The sequence below is a fragment of the Salmo salar genome, chromosome ssa18 (genome assembly GCF_905237065.1).
Source record: "Salmo salar chromosome ssa18, Ssal_v3.1, whole genome shotgun sequence".
NCBI lineage: Eukaryota > Metazoa > Chordata > Actinopteri > Salmoniformes > Salmonidae > Salmo > Salmo salar.
Window position 1 is genome coordinate 8127264 of NC_059459.1, and position 19943 is coordinate 8147206.

The 19943-nt window shown below is 40.6% G+C and overlaps 1 protein-coding gene across 2 annotated transcripts; it reads right to left on the reverse strand.

Annotated features, from left to right (window-relative positions):
- Positions 1 to 3471: 3471 nt before the first annotated feature.
- On the reverse strand, positions 3472 to 18877 carry LOC106576811 (lysophosphatidylserine lipase ABHD12). Of its 2 annotated transcripts, XM_014154247.2 has the most exons (14): positions 18583 to 18868; positions 15755 to 15924; positions 13306 to 13433; positions 13100 to 13205; positions 12769 to 12888; positions 12662 to 12692; positions 12521 to 12566; positions 12020 to 12149; positions 7179 to 7216; positions 6960 to 7039; positions 6756 to 6838; positions 4936 to 5014; positions 4621 to 4745; positions 3472 to 4466 (listed from the first exon to the last, which is right to left on the reverse strand). In XM_014154247.2, exons 2-14 carry the CDS (start codon positions 15904 to 15906, stop codon positions 4439 to 4441), a joined length of 1146 nt encoding a protein of 381 aa, XP_014009722.1. In that variant the 5' UTR covers positions 15907 to 15924; positions 18583 to 18868; the 3' UTR covers positions 3472 to 4438. The 2 variants fall into 2 exon arrangements, with proteins under 2 accessions (XP_014009722.1, XP_014009723.1); XM_014154248.2 differs by lacking the exon at positions 15755 to 15924 and having other exon boundaries at positions 18583 to 18877.
- Between the last annotated feature and the right edge of the window lie 1066 nt (positions 18878 to 19943).

Sequence of the window (19943 nt, forward strand, 5' to 3'; positions counted from 1 at the left end):
GCCTGGTATAGAGGTCCTGGATGGCAGGGAGCTTGGCCTCAATGATGTACTGGGCCATGCTCACCACCCTCTGTATCGTCTCGCAGTCAGGTGCCTTGCAGTTGCCATACCAAGCGGTGATACAGCCAGTCAAAATGCTCTCAATGCTGCAACTTTTTGAGGATCTTAGGGAATGTGCCCTCTTCACAACTGTGTGGGTGTGTGTGGACCATGTTAATTCCTTAGTGATGGACACTGAGAAACTTGAAGCTCTCGACCCGCTCCAATACAGCCCCATCGATGTTGATGAGGGCGTGCTCGCCCCTCCGTTTTCTGTAGTCCACGATCAGCTACTTTGTCTTGCTGACGTTGAGGGAGAGGTTTTGTCCTGGCACCACACTGCCAGGTCTCTGACCTCATCCTTATAGGCTGCCTCATCATCATCGGTGATCAGTCCTATCACTGTCGTGTTGTCAGCAAACTTGATGATAGTGTTGAAGTCGTGCGCGGCGATGCAGTCGTGGGTGAACAGGATGTACAGGTGGGGACTAAGCACACACTCCTGAGGGACCCCCGTTTTCATGGTCAGCGCGGCAGATTTGCAGTTGCCTACCCTTACCGTCTGCGGACAGTCAACCAGGATGTCCAGGATCCAGTTGCAGATGGAGTTGTTCAGTCCCAGGGTCCTGAGCTTAGTGATGAGCTTGACGGGGACTATGCTATGGTGTTGAATGCTGAGCTGTAGTCAATGAACAGGATTCTTATATTCCTTTTGTCCAGATGGGTGAGGGCAGTGTGTAGTGCAGTAGAGATTGCATCATCTGTAGATCTATTGGGGAGGTAATCAAATTGGAGTGGGTCCAGTGTGTCTGGGATGATGGTGTTGATGTGAGCCATGACCAGCCTTTCAAAGCATTTCATGGCTGTAGATGTGTGCTACGGAGCTATAGTCATTTAGGCAGGTTACCCTAGCGTTCTTTGGTCTGCTTGAAATTAGTTGGTATTACAGACCGGGTCTGGGATAGGTTGAAAATGTCAGTGAAGACACTTGCCAGCTGGTCAGCGTATGCTCTGAGTACGTGTCCTGGTATTCCGTCTGGCCCCGCGACCTTGCGAATGTTAACCTATGTAGCCCTTTCCTGCAGTCAAATGACCTAGTGGCCTCTTAGGTGGAATGTTATTAATATTTTTCATAATTCAATAATTAATAAACTTTTCATTTTGTTAATGCTGACAATCCAGTGTTTCTATGTCAAACGGTTTTGTTCTATTTCAGTCTTCTGTGATGTATATAAAGTGTTATATAGTGATGCAAACTCAAAATTGAATACATTTCAACTCTATATCTGAAATGGTACAGGTACTAAAAAAAATAATACAACAAATTGTATATTTTCGTATCAAAGTAGATTTGTTTAAGACCACAAAGAAACACTCTGTGTGACCCTGATTTAGCCCACTGCAGTAAGAGGTCTTACTCACATTTAAAGGGCTTACTCACATCGGCTACAGAGAGTGAGATCATACAGTCATCCGGTACAGCTGGGGCTCTCATGCGTGGTTCAGTGTTGCCTTGGTGAGCATAGAAGACATTTAACTCGTCTGGTAGCCTTGCGTCACTGGGCAGCTCTCGGCTGGGTTTCCCTTTGTAATCCGTGATAGTTTGCAAGCCCTGCCACATCCGTCGAGCATCAGAGCCGGCGTAGTAGGATTCGATCTTAGTCCTGTATTGATGCTTTGCCTGTTTGATGGCTCGCTGGAGGTCGTAGCAGGATTTCCTTTAGGAGGCCGGATTAGTGTCCCACTCCTTGAGAGCGGCAGCTCTAGCCTTTAGCTCAGTGCGGATGTTGCCTGTAATCCATGGCTTCTGGTTGTGGTATGTACGTACGGTGACAGTGGGGATGACGTCGTCGATGCACTTATTAATGAAGCCGGTGACTGATGGGGTAAACTTCTCAATGTTGTTGGATGAATCCCGGAACATATTCAAATCTGTGCTAGCGAAACAGTCCTGTAGCTTAGCATCCACACCACTTCCGTATTGAGCACATCAGTGGTACATCCGAATTTGAGTTTTTGCTTGTGAGCAGAAAGCAGGAGGATAGAGTTATGGTCTGATTTGCCAAAGGTAGGGTGAGGGAGGGCCTTGTATGCGTTTCTGTGTGTGGAATAAAGGCAATCTAGATTTTTGTCACCTCTAGTTGCACGGGTGACACAGCAGATGTTCTGATTTTACACATTGCACTCTTTGAGAGAGGTAGTTAGCAAACCATGCCAAAGACCCTTCAGAGACACCACAAGAATGTAATGGTCTACTGTTTTGAAAACTTTGGCAAAGGCAATAAAGATAGCAGCACAACATTGCTTAGAGTCAAGGGCAGTGGTGACATCATTTAGGGCATTTAAGGTTGCAGTGAGACATCCTTAACTTCAGGATTGGTGGGTCCCTTGCGGGACGGTTGAGACAGGTTAAAAAGGTGAGAGATAGGCTTAGCGATAACAGAGGATGCAATCTTAAAGAAGAAAGGATCTAAACCATCTGACCTAGATGTTTTCTTAGGGTCAGGTTTAAGGAGCTCCTTTAGCACCTCAGACTCTGTGACCGCCTGCAGGGAGAAGCTTGGCATGGGAAACAGAGGGAGGAGCATCAGGGCTAGTCATATTAGAAGGGTTGGGAGATGAGGAAGTGTTGGACGGGCAAGGAGGTGTGGATGAGTCAAATAGAAATACTGACTTAATGAAGTGATTAAAGAGCTCAGCCATACGTTCCTTGTCAGTAACAACCACATCATCAACATTAAGGGACATAGGCAGCTGTGAGGAGGAGGGTTAATTATCCAGGTATCTCTGTCACGCTCTGACCTAGGAGAGCTGTGTTTTCTCTGTTTAGTTAGGTCAGGGTGTGATAGGTGGGTGGGCATTCTGTTTTGTTTTCTATGTTTTGGCTGGGTATGGTTTCCAATCAGAGGCAGCTGTCTATCGTTGTCTCTGATTGGAGGCCATACTTAGGCAGCCTGTTTTTCCCTTTGTTTTGTGGGATCTTTATTTTGTACTGCTTGTTATTAAGCCTACAAGACGTTACGGTCGTATTCATTGTTTGTTCCTTTTGTTTGTAGTTTTCTGAGGTAAATAAATACTACGATGAACACTTACCACGCTGCACTTTGGTGCACTCCGTTTGACGATCGTGACAATCTCACCATTTTCCAGAACTTCTTGTGGTTGGACCCAGAGAGAACAGCTCCTTAAAAGTAACTGACTTTGGCCTTTCAGATAGCCTGAGTGGGCGCTTATCCAAAAAAAAAAAAAAACTCCATTAATTTTCCCATAGGCTTTGTCCAATGAACCATGGTGGCGTTATAGTGCCTACAAAAAGACAGCATTACTATTGCTCTCTATTGGGGCTATCAGCAATAGACAGGCCAGGGTGTACATGCACATTTCCAGATATCATCAGCAGTAATACAATCAGGGCACAGCAGAAGACAGGGAGAGCTTTGCAGTGTAGATTTTTTATGACATTTGAATGTGCATCAGATGGCAACAAGATCATATTGTACAGCAATTTCATCAGGTAACATGAATACAAAGCCGGCGAGAGAGGGTTAGAATAGGATGGAAGGCCTTGTCTGCGTAACCAATAGAGTCAGAGTCGTGAGTTTGGAAACAAACATTCCCACTGGGCACAGGCGTCAGTTCAACATCTAGTATTGATTTGGTTGAGTTGTCAACTAACGTGAATTGAAATTGAAATCAACAAACAATTTCACCCCGTCATTAGATTTTGATGAACATTTTTGCTAATTTAACCAGTTTTCCATGTTGATTCAACATCCTCACATTGAATTATTTGGTTGAAATGACATGGAAACAATGTTGATTCAACCAGTTTTTGCCCAGTGGGTAGTCTTTCCCACGGTCGGGTAAACAAGCAAGTTCATAATCAACAAAGAAGCAGGAGTCATGGAGTAAGATTCATGAGCATCGATCAGGTTTTACTTGTACTTGCAAACATGATTTTGGAATCTGGGGATAATACTAGCCAAAAAGAAAAGTTTTCAGCAGTAACTTTTCTGTAATCAATACAAAGAATTCACCTAAGTTTGACACTTTAAACATTGATTAGTCATCATTCTTCACATGTGTCATTCATAAACCGACAGTCAACAAATTAATTGCTTCCATCTCAGACGTTTTGTAATTTGCATAGGCTATAGCTAGATAATAATGCATTGGATAATAATGCACCCCCCCCTTCGGCTAAGTAACTGCTTAACTTTACTAACAATGTAACTTTTATCTGATATTAGGTCAATGATTGGACCATGTGATTGAAGGTCACCCTACTGATTTGCCATAAGGTAAAGAGACACATTTATGTGCAAACTGTGCATCTAGGGTTTGCAGTCCTCTAGATATGTTGAAACACTCCAAAGGCTCTTCTGCACAGGTCACTGGATTAGGGGGCCAACGTATGTACAAATTCCCTGTAACAATATGGATAAAAACATTTTTACCTTTATTGTTAGAATTAAATTATTTAGAATCAGAATAAATTATTTAGAATAAATTATTTAGAATCAGCAATTTCTATTTTGCCAAATAGAAATTGCAACTGAATAGTTGACAAGATTTTCTAACCTGATGATGCCTGGCAGGTGAGGGTCTTTGTATAATCCATTGTGATGGTACCCAAGGGATCCGGCGAACGGTATCATCTTCACTTGATTTTCTGAGTTCTGGGCACTCTGTGCTATTTCATACAGCTTGATAGGAACACAACAAAGAATTAGGGGTGGAAACTTCCTTTATTGTAAATATCATGTTTCCAGGAACTCTTCTTGATATATACTCATTCAACCCATACAGATAATATCAGAAATGTTGCTTGGGATACTATGGACAGATGACAATAGAGGAATTATTGTCAGTTACAGTAAAAGTATCATGCCACACCTGCTGAGCCATGTGGATGGGCACTATGTGGTCATCCTCTGCATGAAGGATCAGAAGACGACTCCTCATCCTCTTCAAGCTGTGGAGAATTGATGAAGCATCACTTTACATGAACAGTCAACCTCAATCTCTCAGAACGATTCTCAAACACATTTGGTTGCAGTGCATTCAGAAAGTATTCATACCCCTTGACTTATTCCACATTTTGTTGTATTAAAGCCTGAACGTGATCAAGACTAAGTAGATGATTGTGGACTACAGGAAAAGGAGGACCATTCTCATCGACGGTGCTGTAGTGGAGCAGGTAGAGAGCTTCAGGTTCCTTGGTGTCCACATCACCAACAAACTAACATGGTCCAAGCACACCAAGACAGTCGTGAAGAGGGCACGGCAAAACCTATTCCCCCTCAGGAGACTGAAAAGATTTGGTATTGACTCTGTACCGGTACCCCCGGTATATAGTCTCGCTATTGGTATTTTACTGCTGCTCTTTAATTATTTTTTTTATGTATCTTTCTTAAAACTGCATTGTTGGTTAAGGGCTTATAAGTAAGCATTTCACTGTAAAGTCTACCTGTTGCATTCGGGCGCATGTGACAAATACAATTTGATTTTAATTGAATTCAACATTTCTTTCACCCATCTACCCCATAATGACAAAGTCAAAACATATTTTTAGGAATGTTACCAAATTTATTTAAAAATTAAATACAGAAATATCTAATTTACATAAGTATTCACACCCCTGAGTCAATACATGTTAGAATATATATATATATATATATATATATATATATTAGAATCCATATTCCTTGCCAATGACAAGCATACCCATAACATGATGCAGCCACCACCATGCTTGAAAATATGAAGAGTGGTACTTAGTGATGTGTTGGATTTGCCCCAAACATAATGCTTTGTAATCAGGACATGAAGTTAATTTCTTTGCCACATTTTTTGCAGTTTTACTTTAGTGCTTCATTGCAAACAGGGTGCATGTTTTGGAATATTTTTATTCTGTACAGGCTTCCTTCTTTTCACTCTGTTGTTTAGGTTAGTATTGTGGAGCAACTACAATGTTGTTGATTCATAGTCAGTTTTATTCTATCACAGCCATTAAACTCTGTAACTGTTTTAAAGTCACCATTGGCCTCATGGTGAAATCCCTGAGCAGTTTCCTTCCTCTATGGCAACTAGGTTCGGAAGGACCCCTGTATCTTTGTAGTGACTGGGTGTATTGATACACCATCCAAAGGGTAATTAATAACTTCACCATGCTCAAAGGGATATTCAATGTCTGCTTTCTTTTACCAATCTACCAATGGGTGCCCTTCTTTGCGAGAAATTAAAAAATCTGTGTTTGCAATTCACAGAAATGAGGTAGTCATTCAAAAATCACATTAAACACTGTTATTGCAACTTATTATGTGACTTGTTAAGCACATTTTTACTCCTGAACTTATTTAGGCTTGCCATAACAAAGGGGTTGAATACTTATTGACTCGAGACATTTAAGCTTTTCATTTGAATTAATTTGTTAATTAATTTAATTTCACATTATGGGGTATTGTGTGTAGGCCAGTGACATAAAATCTCAATTTAATCAATTTGAATTCAGGCTGTAAAACAAGGTGTGAATACTTTCTGAAGGCACTGTAACAGTTAGTTATTTTGATTTGATTTGTTATCGCATATTGCAAACCTGTATTAATAATCTCAAAATAAAGGATGATAAGTACACTGAAAAGTTGCATAAACCAAAATAAATTTACAACAAAATGTTTTGTTTTCATTTGAATCTAAATCGAGAAAATACGTACTTTTCATCATTAGGGAAGATGATATTGTTTTCTGCCATTGTGTCCAGGAAAAAGTACTCAAAACCTGGGAACTTCCAATAAAACTGAGGACACAAGGAAAATTAAAGAGGAAGAGAAGTGCAGTTTAGTACATTAATAAATTCTAAATCATGGCATTTTAAGATGTACTGTACCACCATGGAGAGGAGGGTATGTGAGTCTTACCCAGGCAAACGGATGATGGGCACCCCCCTGTCGAATGTTGGTGTATGCTCCCTCAATGATCACACCATCAACAACAATCCCTGATTAAAGCAAAATATTCTGAGTCTAAGTACATCAGGTCAACTTCCATGAACTGAGTCACACAAAAAACATTCATGAAATGTGTATTGTACTGTAACTAGAGGGTATAAAAAGTTGAATGGGTTCAGTAAAGCCTACCTTGTTCAATTAGTTTGACTGCAGTGTTAGTGGCCACTCTGTGAGGGGTAAAATGGTGTTTACTGATCATGTCTCGTACTTTGAGTCATTGTCAAAATGTTCTGTCATATTTCTAATTATTGATTGGAGTATTTCAATCATCACTGTTAGTGGTGGTAGATAAGTAGTAGTAGTAGTAGTAGTAGTGACAGATTCTCTAACTTAAACATCTCACAAATATATATATTGTGTATGAGGGGTGGAACAAGAACAAAATGAAACAAATAAGTGTTAATTAAAAAAATATGTTTTGTCACATACACCTGATAGGTGCAGGGAAATGTGTTGTTTTTTACAGGGTCAGTCATAGTAGTACGGCGCCCCTAGAACAAATTAGGGTTAAGTGCCTTGCTCAAGTGCACATCGACAGATTTCTCGCCTTGTCGGCTCGGGTATTTGAACCAGCAACCGTTCGGTTATAGCTAGGCGAACAGTCTCTTGTACGGACAATGTTACTTTTCAAATCAAACAAACAGTTAAATATGATATGATTTAAATCATGAAAAGCCTACCAGTGGAATGAAATACATATCTATTTGGAGTGTAAGGCAAAGGTAATAAAACGTACAGGTCAAGCTAATCAAGGTAAATGTAAAAATGCTAAAAGTAATCATAGGTAATATTGTGTTTGCTTACTTAGTAACAGACACAATATTACCTTTGATTACTGTAATGTAATTTTAATGTTTGGGCTTTTCTTATAACTAATTTCTGTGTTATATTCATGTGCTGTTCTATAGACCAATTTCTGTGTCCAAATCCTCACTATCAGTAGCTGCAATTTGGCAGTACGCCCAGACCTTGTTTTAAGAATGAAAGATATCTCAGTTTCAAGGTCTCAGATTAGAGAGGAGAAGCCTGGTCAGGTATTGGTCTGTCACATGTTATGAACCAGTATTGGTTTGTCACATGGATGAAACAAAAAAGGATAATGATTAATTAATTATGCTAAATCATGCAAATATAACTTGTCTGTGTATAGCCGTATATGAGACAACTGCTGGGTCTGCCCAGGTAGAGCTCGTGATTGACATGTGTACTATGGATCATTGAGTTGGTTGGAACCTTTCCAGTGCGCTGACAATAAAGAATGATTCATTTCAGATTGACTTTGAGTGTCCCTGTGTAAGAATTTCCGCGACATTACCTTTACAGATAAAGGATCGTCATTTGAGCCAGTTTGCTACATCAGGATAATAATCCTGCAGTAACAGGAAATGTGAATTATTATGTGGATTATAATTAATGGACATTTTCTAGCGGTTGATACATTTTTTGTTAGGTCAGATCAAGTCTGAAATTTCAAAGTGGAAATCACACTTTAGAAGTCTTTATAAAACTGAAATACACTACAAGTTTGCATTGCAGGAAAATTCTCAGCAACAAAACAGTGATCAAATTAAGAATCCTACATCTGTACCTTTGTACCTTTGCCTTACACCCCAATTTCCTTACATTGTGAGATGTGCATTTAATTTGAAGGTTTTTCATGATTCGAATCGTGGTTATATGATTTAACTGTTATTTGTTTGATTTGAAAGCTCACATTGCTCATTTAAGAGTCTCCAGTGTATAGTTTAAAGCTTGCTTGTTTCATTCGATTTTTTCCCACCCCTCATAATTGTGTGAAACTGTGCATCAGATCTGGGATAACTACAGTGCATTCGGAAAGTATTCAGACCCCTTGACTTTTTCCACATTTTGTTACGTTACAGCCTTATTCTAAAATTGATTCAATCTTTTTTTCCCCCTTATCAATCTACACACAATACCCCATAATGACAAAGCAAAAACAGGTTTTTAGAAATGTTTGCAAATTTATTTAAAAAAAATCAAACTGAAATATTACATATACATAAGCATTCAGACTGTTTACTCAGTACTTTGTTGAAGCACCTTCGGCAGCAATTACAGCCTCAAGTCTTCTTGGGTATGACGCTACAAACGTGGCACACATGTATTTGGGGAGTTTCTCCGATTATTCTCTGCAGATCCTCTCAAGCGCTGTCAGGTTGGATGGGGAGCATCGCTGCATAGATATTTTCAGGTCTCTCCAGAGATGTTCGATCGGGTTCAAGTCCGGACTCTGACTGGGCCACTCAAGGACATTCAAAGACTTGTCCCGAAGCCACTCCTGCATTGTCTTGGCAGTGTGCTTAGGGTCGTAGTCCTGTTGGAAGGTGAACCTTCACCCCAGTCTGAGGTCCTGAGTGCCCCGGAGCAGGTTTTTATCAAGGATCTCTGTACTTTACCTCGTTCATTTTCCCATCGATCCTGGCTGGTCTCCTAGTCCTTGCCACTGAAAAAAATGCTCCCAGCTCCATGCTTCACCGTAGGAATGGTGCCAGGTTTCCTCCAGATGTGACGCTTGGCATTCAAGCCAAAGAGTTCAATCTTGGTTTCATCAGACCAGAGAATCTTGTTTTAGGTGCCTTTTGGCAAACTCCAAGCAGGCTGTTATGTACCTTTTACTGAGGAGGGGCTTATGTCTGGCCACTCTACCATAAATGCCTGATTGGTGGAGTGCTGCAGAGATGGTGGTCCTTCTGGAAGTTTCTCCCATCTCCACAGAGGAACTCTGGAGCTCTGTCAGAGTGACCATCGGGTTCTTGGCCACCTCCCTGACTAAGGCCCTTCTCCCCCGATTGCTCACTTTGGCTGGGCGGCCAGCTTTAGGAAGAGTCTTGGTGGTTCCAAACTTCTTCCATTTAATAATGTTGGAGGCCACTGTGTTCTTGGGGACCTTCAATGCTGCAGACATTTTTTGGTACCCTTCCCCAGATCTGTGCCTCGACACAATCCTGTCTCGGAGCTCTACGGACGATTCCTTCGACCTTATGGCTTGGTTTTTGCTCTGACATGTCTGTCAACTGTGGGACCTTAAATAGACAGGTGTGTGCCTTTTCAAATCATGTCCAATCATTTGAATTTACCACAGGTGGACTCCAATCAAGTTGTAGAAACATCTCAAGGATGATCAATGGAAACAGGATGCACTTAAGCTTAATTTTTAGTCTCATAGCAAAGGGTCTGAATACTTATGTAAATAAGGTATTTCTGTTTTTATTTGTACATTTGTAAAAGTTTCTAAAAACCTGTTTTCATGCTGTCATAATGGGGTATTCTATGTAGATTGATGAAGAAAATGTTTTATTTAATCTATTTTAAAATAAGGCTGTAACGTAACAAAAGGTGGAAAAAGGGAAGGGGTCTAAATACTTTCTGAATGCACGGTATAGTTTTAACTATGCTTTGTGGAAAGTAACTAGTTTTGGGGGGAATAAATAGTTACTTTGACTACATCTATTTGAATAGAAATCACAAAAAAATCACTACTTTTTAAAACTATTTGAATACAGATATGAGAAAGTACCCACTTTTTAAAACTATTTGAATACATTTCTGAGAAAACAACTACTTAAAAAAACATTTGAATACTACTTTTCAGAAACTATTGGAATTGGCTGCCTTCAACTAATGGCACAGTTGTGTGGAATTGCATATAGAAAGAGAATGAATAGAACACAATCTCCTATGCTATTCCAATCTGACAGTCATATTTGATCTACACAATACATTTATATATGAACATTCTGTAAATGTAAATTCTCCTGAATGTCCACTGCCTCAGGTGTATATAATCAAGTCAAACCAATTAACCAATTATATTTAGTAAATATGTATAAATAAGTTGTGAGTGACTCTTTCAACATGCCACTGAAAAGGTTGAAAGCAGCAATTCATTTTATGATACCTGATAATCCTGAAGAGAAATTCAAAGTTTAAATTCAAGTTGGATGCTTAGCAAAAACAACTTTGAACTTCTTTGTCCATCTGAGGGGAACGGTTCTTATTTCAAACACACACTATACCATCTTTAAAGGGATACTTTACTCTGAATTTTACTCGAAATACAAACTAACATGATTTTCCACCTACCTTGGCTGTAGTTAATTCAAGAAGGCCGTTTTGGGATATGTTTTATACTTAATGGAGCAACATTTATTAGCATGTTGTTACATGATACTTTGGTAATTGCATTGTAATTACATAGCAATGAGCTGAGCATTTTTGAAAGTACTGTACACAGGAAAAGTGACTGTTCCTTATTCCACTTATGTAATCACACCATTATTATTCAATTATAAAGCAATTTCCAAAGTTCTATGTAACAACTATGTTGCTATTGTAATAATCACAAAGGTACTAGTACTATACATGTATAAGAACTTGATGTTTAGTGTTACTGTATTACTTGTCTCACTCACTGTGAAAATACATTTGTTAGTCATTTTGAAGCTGCAAAAGTGGTATGCTCAAATGTTGAGGTGATTGATTCCATGTCCCTCATGTATTTAATTCTAGGCTATAAATGATATTAAGATTCATATCTATATCGGAGAGCCCTCCAAACCATGTGCTAATGATGATATATTTAGACTAATTCAACTAACTGTTCTTCATCAAATACTTGGCAGCCATCAAATGCATCATTTTTTTCAAATACCTTCAAATATTATTTGGTTTTCTGAGAGGTATTCAAAATACTTGAAAATATTATGTTTTTTTTGAGACATGTATTTGAATATTAAAGAAAATAGTTGCCATTTAGTTGATACTCTACATAAACTATATTAGACTACCTTGAGTATTTGAAAAGTTAGTATTTTAAAATAAACTTCCAAAAACAACTATGGTTTGCCCAGGTCTGCTGCGCATTGACATAAAAAATCATTTCTACTCGCTTATCTCATCTCTACAAACTGAACCATCCACCTGAAGGCACACATTGGGTCACTCACCCAGTGCCAAGGGAGTGTCCCCATAATACCACCAGACTGCTCCCACTGTGGGCTTTTACCCACTGGTACAAGTAGAGGGTGTCAGTGGTTAGACCAACTTCAGTGGGCTCTCCGGTGGAGTCCCCAAAACCTGTTAGAGTTTCTTATATCAATGGTTGTTCACTATGCAAACATACTAGACTATGTATAAGCCTATCATGTCATGTCTGTCTGCCTGAGGTAAACTTGATGCAGATTTGTGCAATGATTTGTATATGACCACAAGGGGGAAGTCACAGCGAACCCACGCCAGAGGCTGAGCTCTACTGCAGAGTAAGGAATTGAGACTTGGTTATCGGACTCTCTTCACAGCAAGCAAGGTAAAATAACACTGTCACAATACAAAATGTAGACTAATGCTAGGTTATCAAGGATGTGTATAATGATTATAAACATTTATTCAGACTAAATAAATAAAGCAAATATGTTTCAACAGTCTAGTCAAATGTAAGTTTAACCAACCTCTGTAGTCCAAAGCCAAAACATGGCAACCTATTGCACTCAGCACCTGTGGACACAAAGGCCAATCACCAATTTATCAATCACCAATGTCATTTTTCTGCCATGATGAAGTAACTTTTGATGTAGTCGACAGTCACTTACATGTATTAATCCCACACGGTGACTTGCTGCCCTGTTTGAAAGAATGTGTACTTTTAGATTCAAAGTGAGAACAATATCATTGTATAGGAATCCATTGTTCTTCCTACCTTGTGCCTCCATTGCCATGGAGATAAATGATAATCGGAATTCCAGCTCCCAAAGAATCTTGGTACCATTCCAAGTCCTTTCCCTGTGCCTCCTTCCACTGACTTTCAGGGATGGTGTGCCTTGAAGGTATTGTACAGTGACAACACTTGTAAGTGACAACATTAGGAAGTGACAACACGTGGAAGGGACAATGTATAGATTTTGATGTTTAAAGTTCAATGCTGTCTTTATAAAAGCTATACTGTCCAATGGCAGTGAGTGTACTTCCGAAGTAAGGTAGGTCGGCTACATTACCCTGCTCACAAAGTAACCTGGAGAAAGCCTACTCACCAAACACCCAATGAGATCCCTTGCTCAGATTTAAGGTACATGTTCACAGTGTGGTTAAGATACAGGTCAGCTGGCTGGCTAAGGTTGACAAAGAATGGGACGCTGACTAAAAAAAACAAGGAGAGAAGCAGACGATATGTTATACGATTTGTTATTCCTGATTTGTCCAGTATTTTGGAAAATGATCATGATTAGCTTACACTCACCTCTGTGAGAATACACCAGGTGTTTTATGATGTCAGGGAACAGTCGCATCATGAAAGGCACAGAAACATAAATGACACATACGGCCAGGAGACCTCTTTTGACCCACCACAACAAACGGGAGCGAGGTCTGAGAGATAGAGAGAGAGAGACAAAAAGCGTCAACATTGCAATGACAAAAGGTCCATGCTGTGTCAGCAGACCTTACTGGATATTGGCATTGAAGCACATTTTAGGCCAATAATAGGGCGCAATAGTTATGGAGTCTTTTTGTAGGCGCTAATGGAGACTAACTCCGCTATGGCTCGTTGGCCATAGCCTATGGAGAAATAAATGGGATTTTGGATAAACACAGAAAATAAGGTCTGTGGCAAACATAAGCTTAGAAGATCTTATAAGTTTTGTTCTATGAGATAATATTCAACAACTAACATCACTTTTTGAATTTTGAAGCTTACGTAATTAAAATAAGCACATAAAGGCTTCATAATTAATAAAGGTCATGTTAACTGGCTGATATTATCTGATAGAACAAACCGAATAAGATCTCCTAAAGGCCTCTACGAAGCCGACGGAGTATCGCAGTGTCATTTTACGTCACAAAATTGGCTGCTCCTTGTATGCACAAGTGCGCCCCAAGAAATTTGGAACGCAGCGTATAGCTCCTTGCGAAGACTTGAGGGGCAGTATTGAGGAAGTCTTGCAACGGAAGTCCTGTCCCTGTGTCTACATCACAACCCGTATGGTATTTATAAACACGGAAGCAATGCTTGCTTTTATTTTCGACTGTCGCTACACTCAATTACAGTGCGTTCTGAAAGTCCTCAGACCCCTTGACCTTTTCCGCGTTTTCTGACGTTACAGCCTTATTTTAAAATGGATTCAATTATGTTTTTTTTCCCTCATCAATTTACACAAAATACCCCACAATGACAAAGCAAAAACTGGTTTAGAAATGTTTGCTAATTAAAAAAAAAAAAAACTGAAATACCTTATTTACATAATTATTCAGACACTTCACTATGAAACACAAAATTGAGCTCAGGTGCATCCTGTTTCCATTGATCATCCTTGAGATGTTTCTACAAGTTGGAATTCAATTGATTGGCCATGATTTGGAAAGGGGTACAACTGTCTATATAAGATCCCACAGTTGACAGTGCATGTCAGAGCAAGAAATAAGCCATGAGGTCGAAGGAATGGTCCGTGGAGATCCGAGACAGGATTGTGTCGAGGCATAGATCTGGGGAAGGGTACCAAAGAATGTCTGCAGCATTGAAGGTCCCCAAGAACACAGCGGCCTCCACCATTCTTAAATGGAAGAAGTTGGAACCACCAAGGCTCTTCCTAGAGCTGGCCGCCCAGCCAAACTGACCATTCGGGGAAGAAGGGCCTTGGTCAGGGAGGTGACCAAGAGCCCAATGGTCACTCTGACAGAGCTCCAGAGTTCCTCTGTAGAGATGGGAGAAACTTCCAGAAGGACAACCGTCTCTGCAACACTCCACCAATCAGGCCTTTATGGTAGAGTGGCCAGACGGAAGCCACTCCTCAGTAAAATGCACATGACAGCCTGTTTGGAGTTTGAAAAAAGGCACCTAAAGACTCTAAGATCATGAGAAACAAGATTCTCTAGTCTGATGAAACCAAGATTGAACTCTTTGGCCTTAATGCCAAGTGTCACATCTGGAAACCTGACACCATCCCTACGTTGAAGCATGGTGGTGGCAGCATCATGCTGTGGGGATGTTTTTCAGTGACTGGGACTGGGAGACTAGTCAGGGTTGAGGGAAAGATGAACGAAACAAAGTACAGAGAGATCCTTGATGAAAACCTGCTCCAGAGCACTCAGGACCTCAGACGACCCTAAGAACACTGCCAAGACAACGCAGGAGTGGCTTCGGGACAAGTCTCTGAATGTCCTTGAGTGGCCCAGCCAGAGCCCGGACTTGAACCCGATCGAACATCTCTGGAGAGACCTGAGAATAGCTGTGCAGCGATGCTCCCCATCCAACCTGACAGAGCTTGAGAGGATCTGCAGAGAAGAATGGGAGAAACTCTCCAAATACAGATGTGCCAAGCTTGTAGCGTCATACCCAAGAAGACTCGAGACTGTAATGGCTGCCAAAGGTGCTTCAACAAAGTACTGAGTAAAGGGTCTGAATACTTATGTAAATGTATATTTGCAAAAATGTATACAAACCTGTTTTTGCTTTCTCATTTTGGGGTATTGTGTGTAGATTGTTGAGGATCTTTAAAAAAAAAAATTTTTAGAGTAAGGCTGTAACGTATCAAAATGTGGAAAAAGTCAAGGGGTCTGAATACTTTCTGAATGCACTGTATGGCGTTGTGGACAGCCAAGAGACCGAGCAGAGGCCAAATGGCCCATCAACAGGTGGTTCATCATCTCCCCGACCTGACTCATCACTTCCCTGGCCCTTCTCACCAACGCACCTTCCAGATGCGCCATCGCTCTCTGACCTCAGCCCCATCTGCCCGACCCAGCTCCAGTGGCCGAAGAAGAAGACAGTTGAGAGTCCTTTGGAAGCTGAAATAATGCAACGGCAACAGAGTCCAGCAAGTGCCCTCTGACGCCATTGAACCATGGATGGCGCATCTTCCTCCTGACAACCATATTGCATTTGTCAGGGACATGACATTGAACTTTTTCAGGATCATCTAACAGTACCTTGAGTCCGCGCCGTCCGGTTCCGAGTGCGACAGCCTAAGTCTCAACCCAAAAACTGAACTGAGGTCTCCCCAAAAACAGATGTTGGGTGCTCAAGACATTTGTGTAGATGTTGGTGGTGAACACGTTTTTCTGTATTATATATTTTTTCTTATTCACAAGTTATGTTGGTGGGTAATTTACATGTTAAGGTGGTGGGTAATTTACTAGTTTGCCTTTGCAAATTTCCTCTCTTGTGATATTTTGTTCATCGAAAGAAATAAATTTCTAGCAAAAGGTCAGCAAATCTCTTTATCTGGTTATTTATACATACGGCAGAAAATATTGCTGTATTCTGAAGCAGTCACTCAGTAAGCTTGTAGCGCTTCGTAGCGCTTTGTACATGGGCTATGTAGGGGTCTGTTCTTATTGTCTACAGTTGGACAGCCCTTCTCACCCATGTGCCATAGCAGGGAGGTCCTCATTGAAATGGTTGAAAGGCCACTACACAGCTTGTACATAGCCATGTAGATGAGGTTATTGTTTACAGCTGGACGGGCATTCTAACCAACGTACCATAGCAGGAAGATCCTCATTTGAAATGGTTAAAAGGCAATTGAAAATTCAAGCCCCTTGGGTGTTGCCATAGAGTTACATTAGAAGTGCCCATCTAAGAAGGCTCAAGGTCATTGGCCACAGATAAAAAGACGTCAATTCACGTTACATCTACCATAGCTTTGATTGGACTGACGATGTCAACATCATACTTCAAAACCTTAGTTAGCAAGCTATAAGTCATCATCATGAACCAAGTTGACAATCTATTGGCAAATCCTTTTCAATCCTTGTCATATGAAGAGAAGTTATGAAGAGAAATTATAGATAAAATTAATTGGTGCTCATCGGTCATTAAACAAACTTTACACAAGTAGGAAATCGCAAATTCAACGAGTGGTTTGGAAGGAATCAGTGGCTAACTGCAAGCATTGCAAAGCAATCACTAGCCTACTATTCAGTGGTGTGGATGTGTGAGCCAAGTCTGGGATTAAGGGTCACTTTTCCAAGCTTAAAAAGGATAAACATTCAACCTTGGCCATGCTGTCAATCCAGCATGACTTCTGCCGCGTTCAAAACTACTGGAAACTCGGAAATCTCAGACTTCAGTGAGTTCAAGACAACTGGGAACTCAGACTAGAAAAATAAGTTTTGAATGGTCATCCAACTCGGAATTCCAAGTCGGGAACTCTGGCCTCTTTCAAGAGCTCCGACCTGAAGATCACTGACATCATGATTAGACCTTGTTTTATTCCGAGTTCCCAGTCTTGAAAGCACCATAAATCCAGAAAATGCTAGACTTTGACGACAAAGATTGATGACAAATTTGCCCACGAAGGACAGCCGTGCCACCTTCCTGTTCAAGTGAGCACAGCACAACAAGGTGAGTCCAAAAATGTATTGTATGCTGCTGCATAAATTATGTAATATGCCAGGGAGACATGTATACCATAGCTAAGAAAGTAATGCTGAGTGTATGTTTCTTATTTTTATTTATCCATTATTTAACTAGGCAAGTCAGTTAAGAACAAATTATTATTTACAATGAGAGCCTACTGGGGAACAGTGTGTTAACTGCCTTGTTCAGGGGCATTATGACAGATGTTTACCTTGTCAGCTCTGGGATTTGATCCAGCAACTTTTGGTTACTGGCCTAATGCTCTAACCACTAGGCTACCTGTTATGTAGTAAGCTGTAAGTAACCCATGATCCTCACCCTAATAATTTAGTCCCTTTCCTCCTCATAACTTAGCCTATTGTTCTGACTTGGTGGTGCACATGTAGCCTATAGCCTGTTTTAGAGAAATGTCATCAATGAATATTGTAAGAGCTTTCATTGTCTGCTTATATGCCCTCTTTATTTATCGTACAGTTCTGACTTGGTGTACAGGGAGAATACTGTAAGAACGGCCCATGTTCTGAATTCTGTCGCTGTACATTTCAAAAGTGCTGAACAAATACCTATTTTGACTGTCCATCCTAGCTCGCTCATTAATGTCTTCATCTAAATTACGGATTGCCTCTCATCCACTCGTCGTCCCCTTATGCCATAGTTTGTACATCTCAATTTTCAGTAGAAACAACATTTGTTTAAGCAAGTCAGTCATATCAGCAATGTTTTTTTTAAGGCAGTAAATGAGGCTGAATGAATTGTTTCGCTGCCAGTGTAGCTGTGGTAACGTGTTTGGGCTGCTGTTGGGACGCTGCTGTTGGGACAGCTTTATGTAGGCCCTAACCGTTTGAGGGCACCGTTTGTCACCGTTATAGTTCAATTAATGTATTGTTTAGTGTTGTGTTGTATAGTGTAGTGGCTTTGCTGGCATGCATCAACAAAAAAATTGTGCGTTTGCTCCACAGAGATTTACATTATAAATCGCCACTGCTCAGACCTTATTTTCATTCGGCCTTTATCCCAAAACCTCATTCATTTCCCGCATAGGAATGGCTGAACGAACCCGAGGTTTCATTTCTGTTTTTTAGGACTACAAACTGGCGTACTCCTAACAGGCTTATTTATTTACTATACTCTAGTCGAGAGCATAACTTTACGCAATTTTACCTCGGCTGCGCACTCGATGACACACAAGCTTCGCCTCCGGCAGTCTTCTGCTTCTTGGAGTCACGGTCGCCAGTCCTCTTCCTCATCCTGAGACGTTTACTAAACTGTTTACTATAATGAGCCTCCAGTCCTCTGCATAATCAATGCAGCCGGTAAAAACACGGTCGTGAAACAATATGGTCTGATCTAGATGGACATCTAGGCTTTGTGACTAACTACTGTACTTTGTCTTTGTCGCCTACTGTATGTCTGTTCTTTTGTCGAATGCTGCGTTCGTAACCAAGTGGGAAGTTAGCACTATAGTGTTAGATAGAGAACTCTAGATGATAAAACCTGTTTGTCATTGAGGGCTTCCACCATTTCCCACTAGCAATTTCCAGTTAGAGGGCCATACAAATAGATGTTTTCCCCCAGGCCTATGTTGTAAACAGCGAACCAAAGAGATATAATCTTTATATATGTCCTATGATGGCATTTGTGAGCACACAAGCAGCACCATTGAGGTTATCTCCATTTCAAAGTAGTCCGGTTTCTTCTTTTACTGCTTCTATGAGTTGGTAAACAAACTGAAAGGTTGAATACTGCCACCTAGAGTGTGTTATTTGAACAGTTATGAAGCCAAGGATCGCGATTTACTACCACCCACAATTATGGAATATTTGCTCACAAGTGTAATTCATTGGCTGATCCCTTATGATGACCCGGATGGAATAATGGGATCATTCCTTCCAACATAGGGTTGTCCCACCCAGTTGACTACTTTACAATGGTTTAAGCCCTCAATGGCAATGTCCATGTGAAAACATGTTTAATCTATCTAGTCTACTCAGACTCTAAGGTGGCACATTCCCACTTCCCAATTGGTTATGAATGCAGCATAACTCATAGGCTCTATAATATGTGGTCAAAGAGGGCGGATAAAGTCAGTTCCTGTCTGCTTAAGGGGGTGGTTCTCCCATAGGCACCAATGCAATAGCAGCTGGGTCTGGTCTTTTTAGTTCATTGACCTCCTTTGTAACAGAAAAAAATGAGGGAGTGGGATGTCTCGCTTCCTCTTCCGTCTCTGATGTGGGTGAAAGTACTGTACAGTAATCCCACATTGTTGATAAAGAAATGAGGGAGGAGTAAAGGTTTAAGGTGACCCAGAGTAACCTATGTACAAGCCACACAAGAACAACTCCGGTCAACCTTATGAATTTATAAATTAGAAATATGTGTGGCAATCATTGAGAGTAAGGAAAACAGTCTTTCATAGAACACAATCCCAAAGCCAAAGGCATATTGCATACTTCAGTTTGTACACTAGATGGGGATTTAAAATCATTTTGTTAGAGGGATCTTTTCACATGGCACATATACAA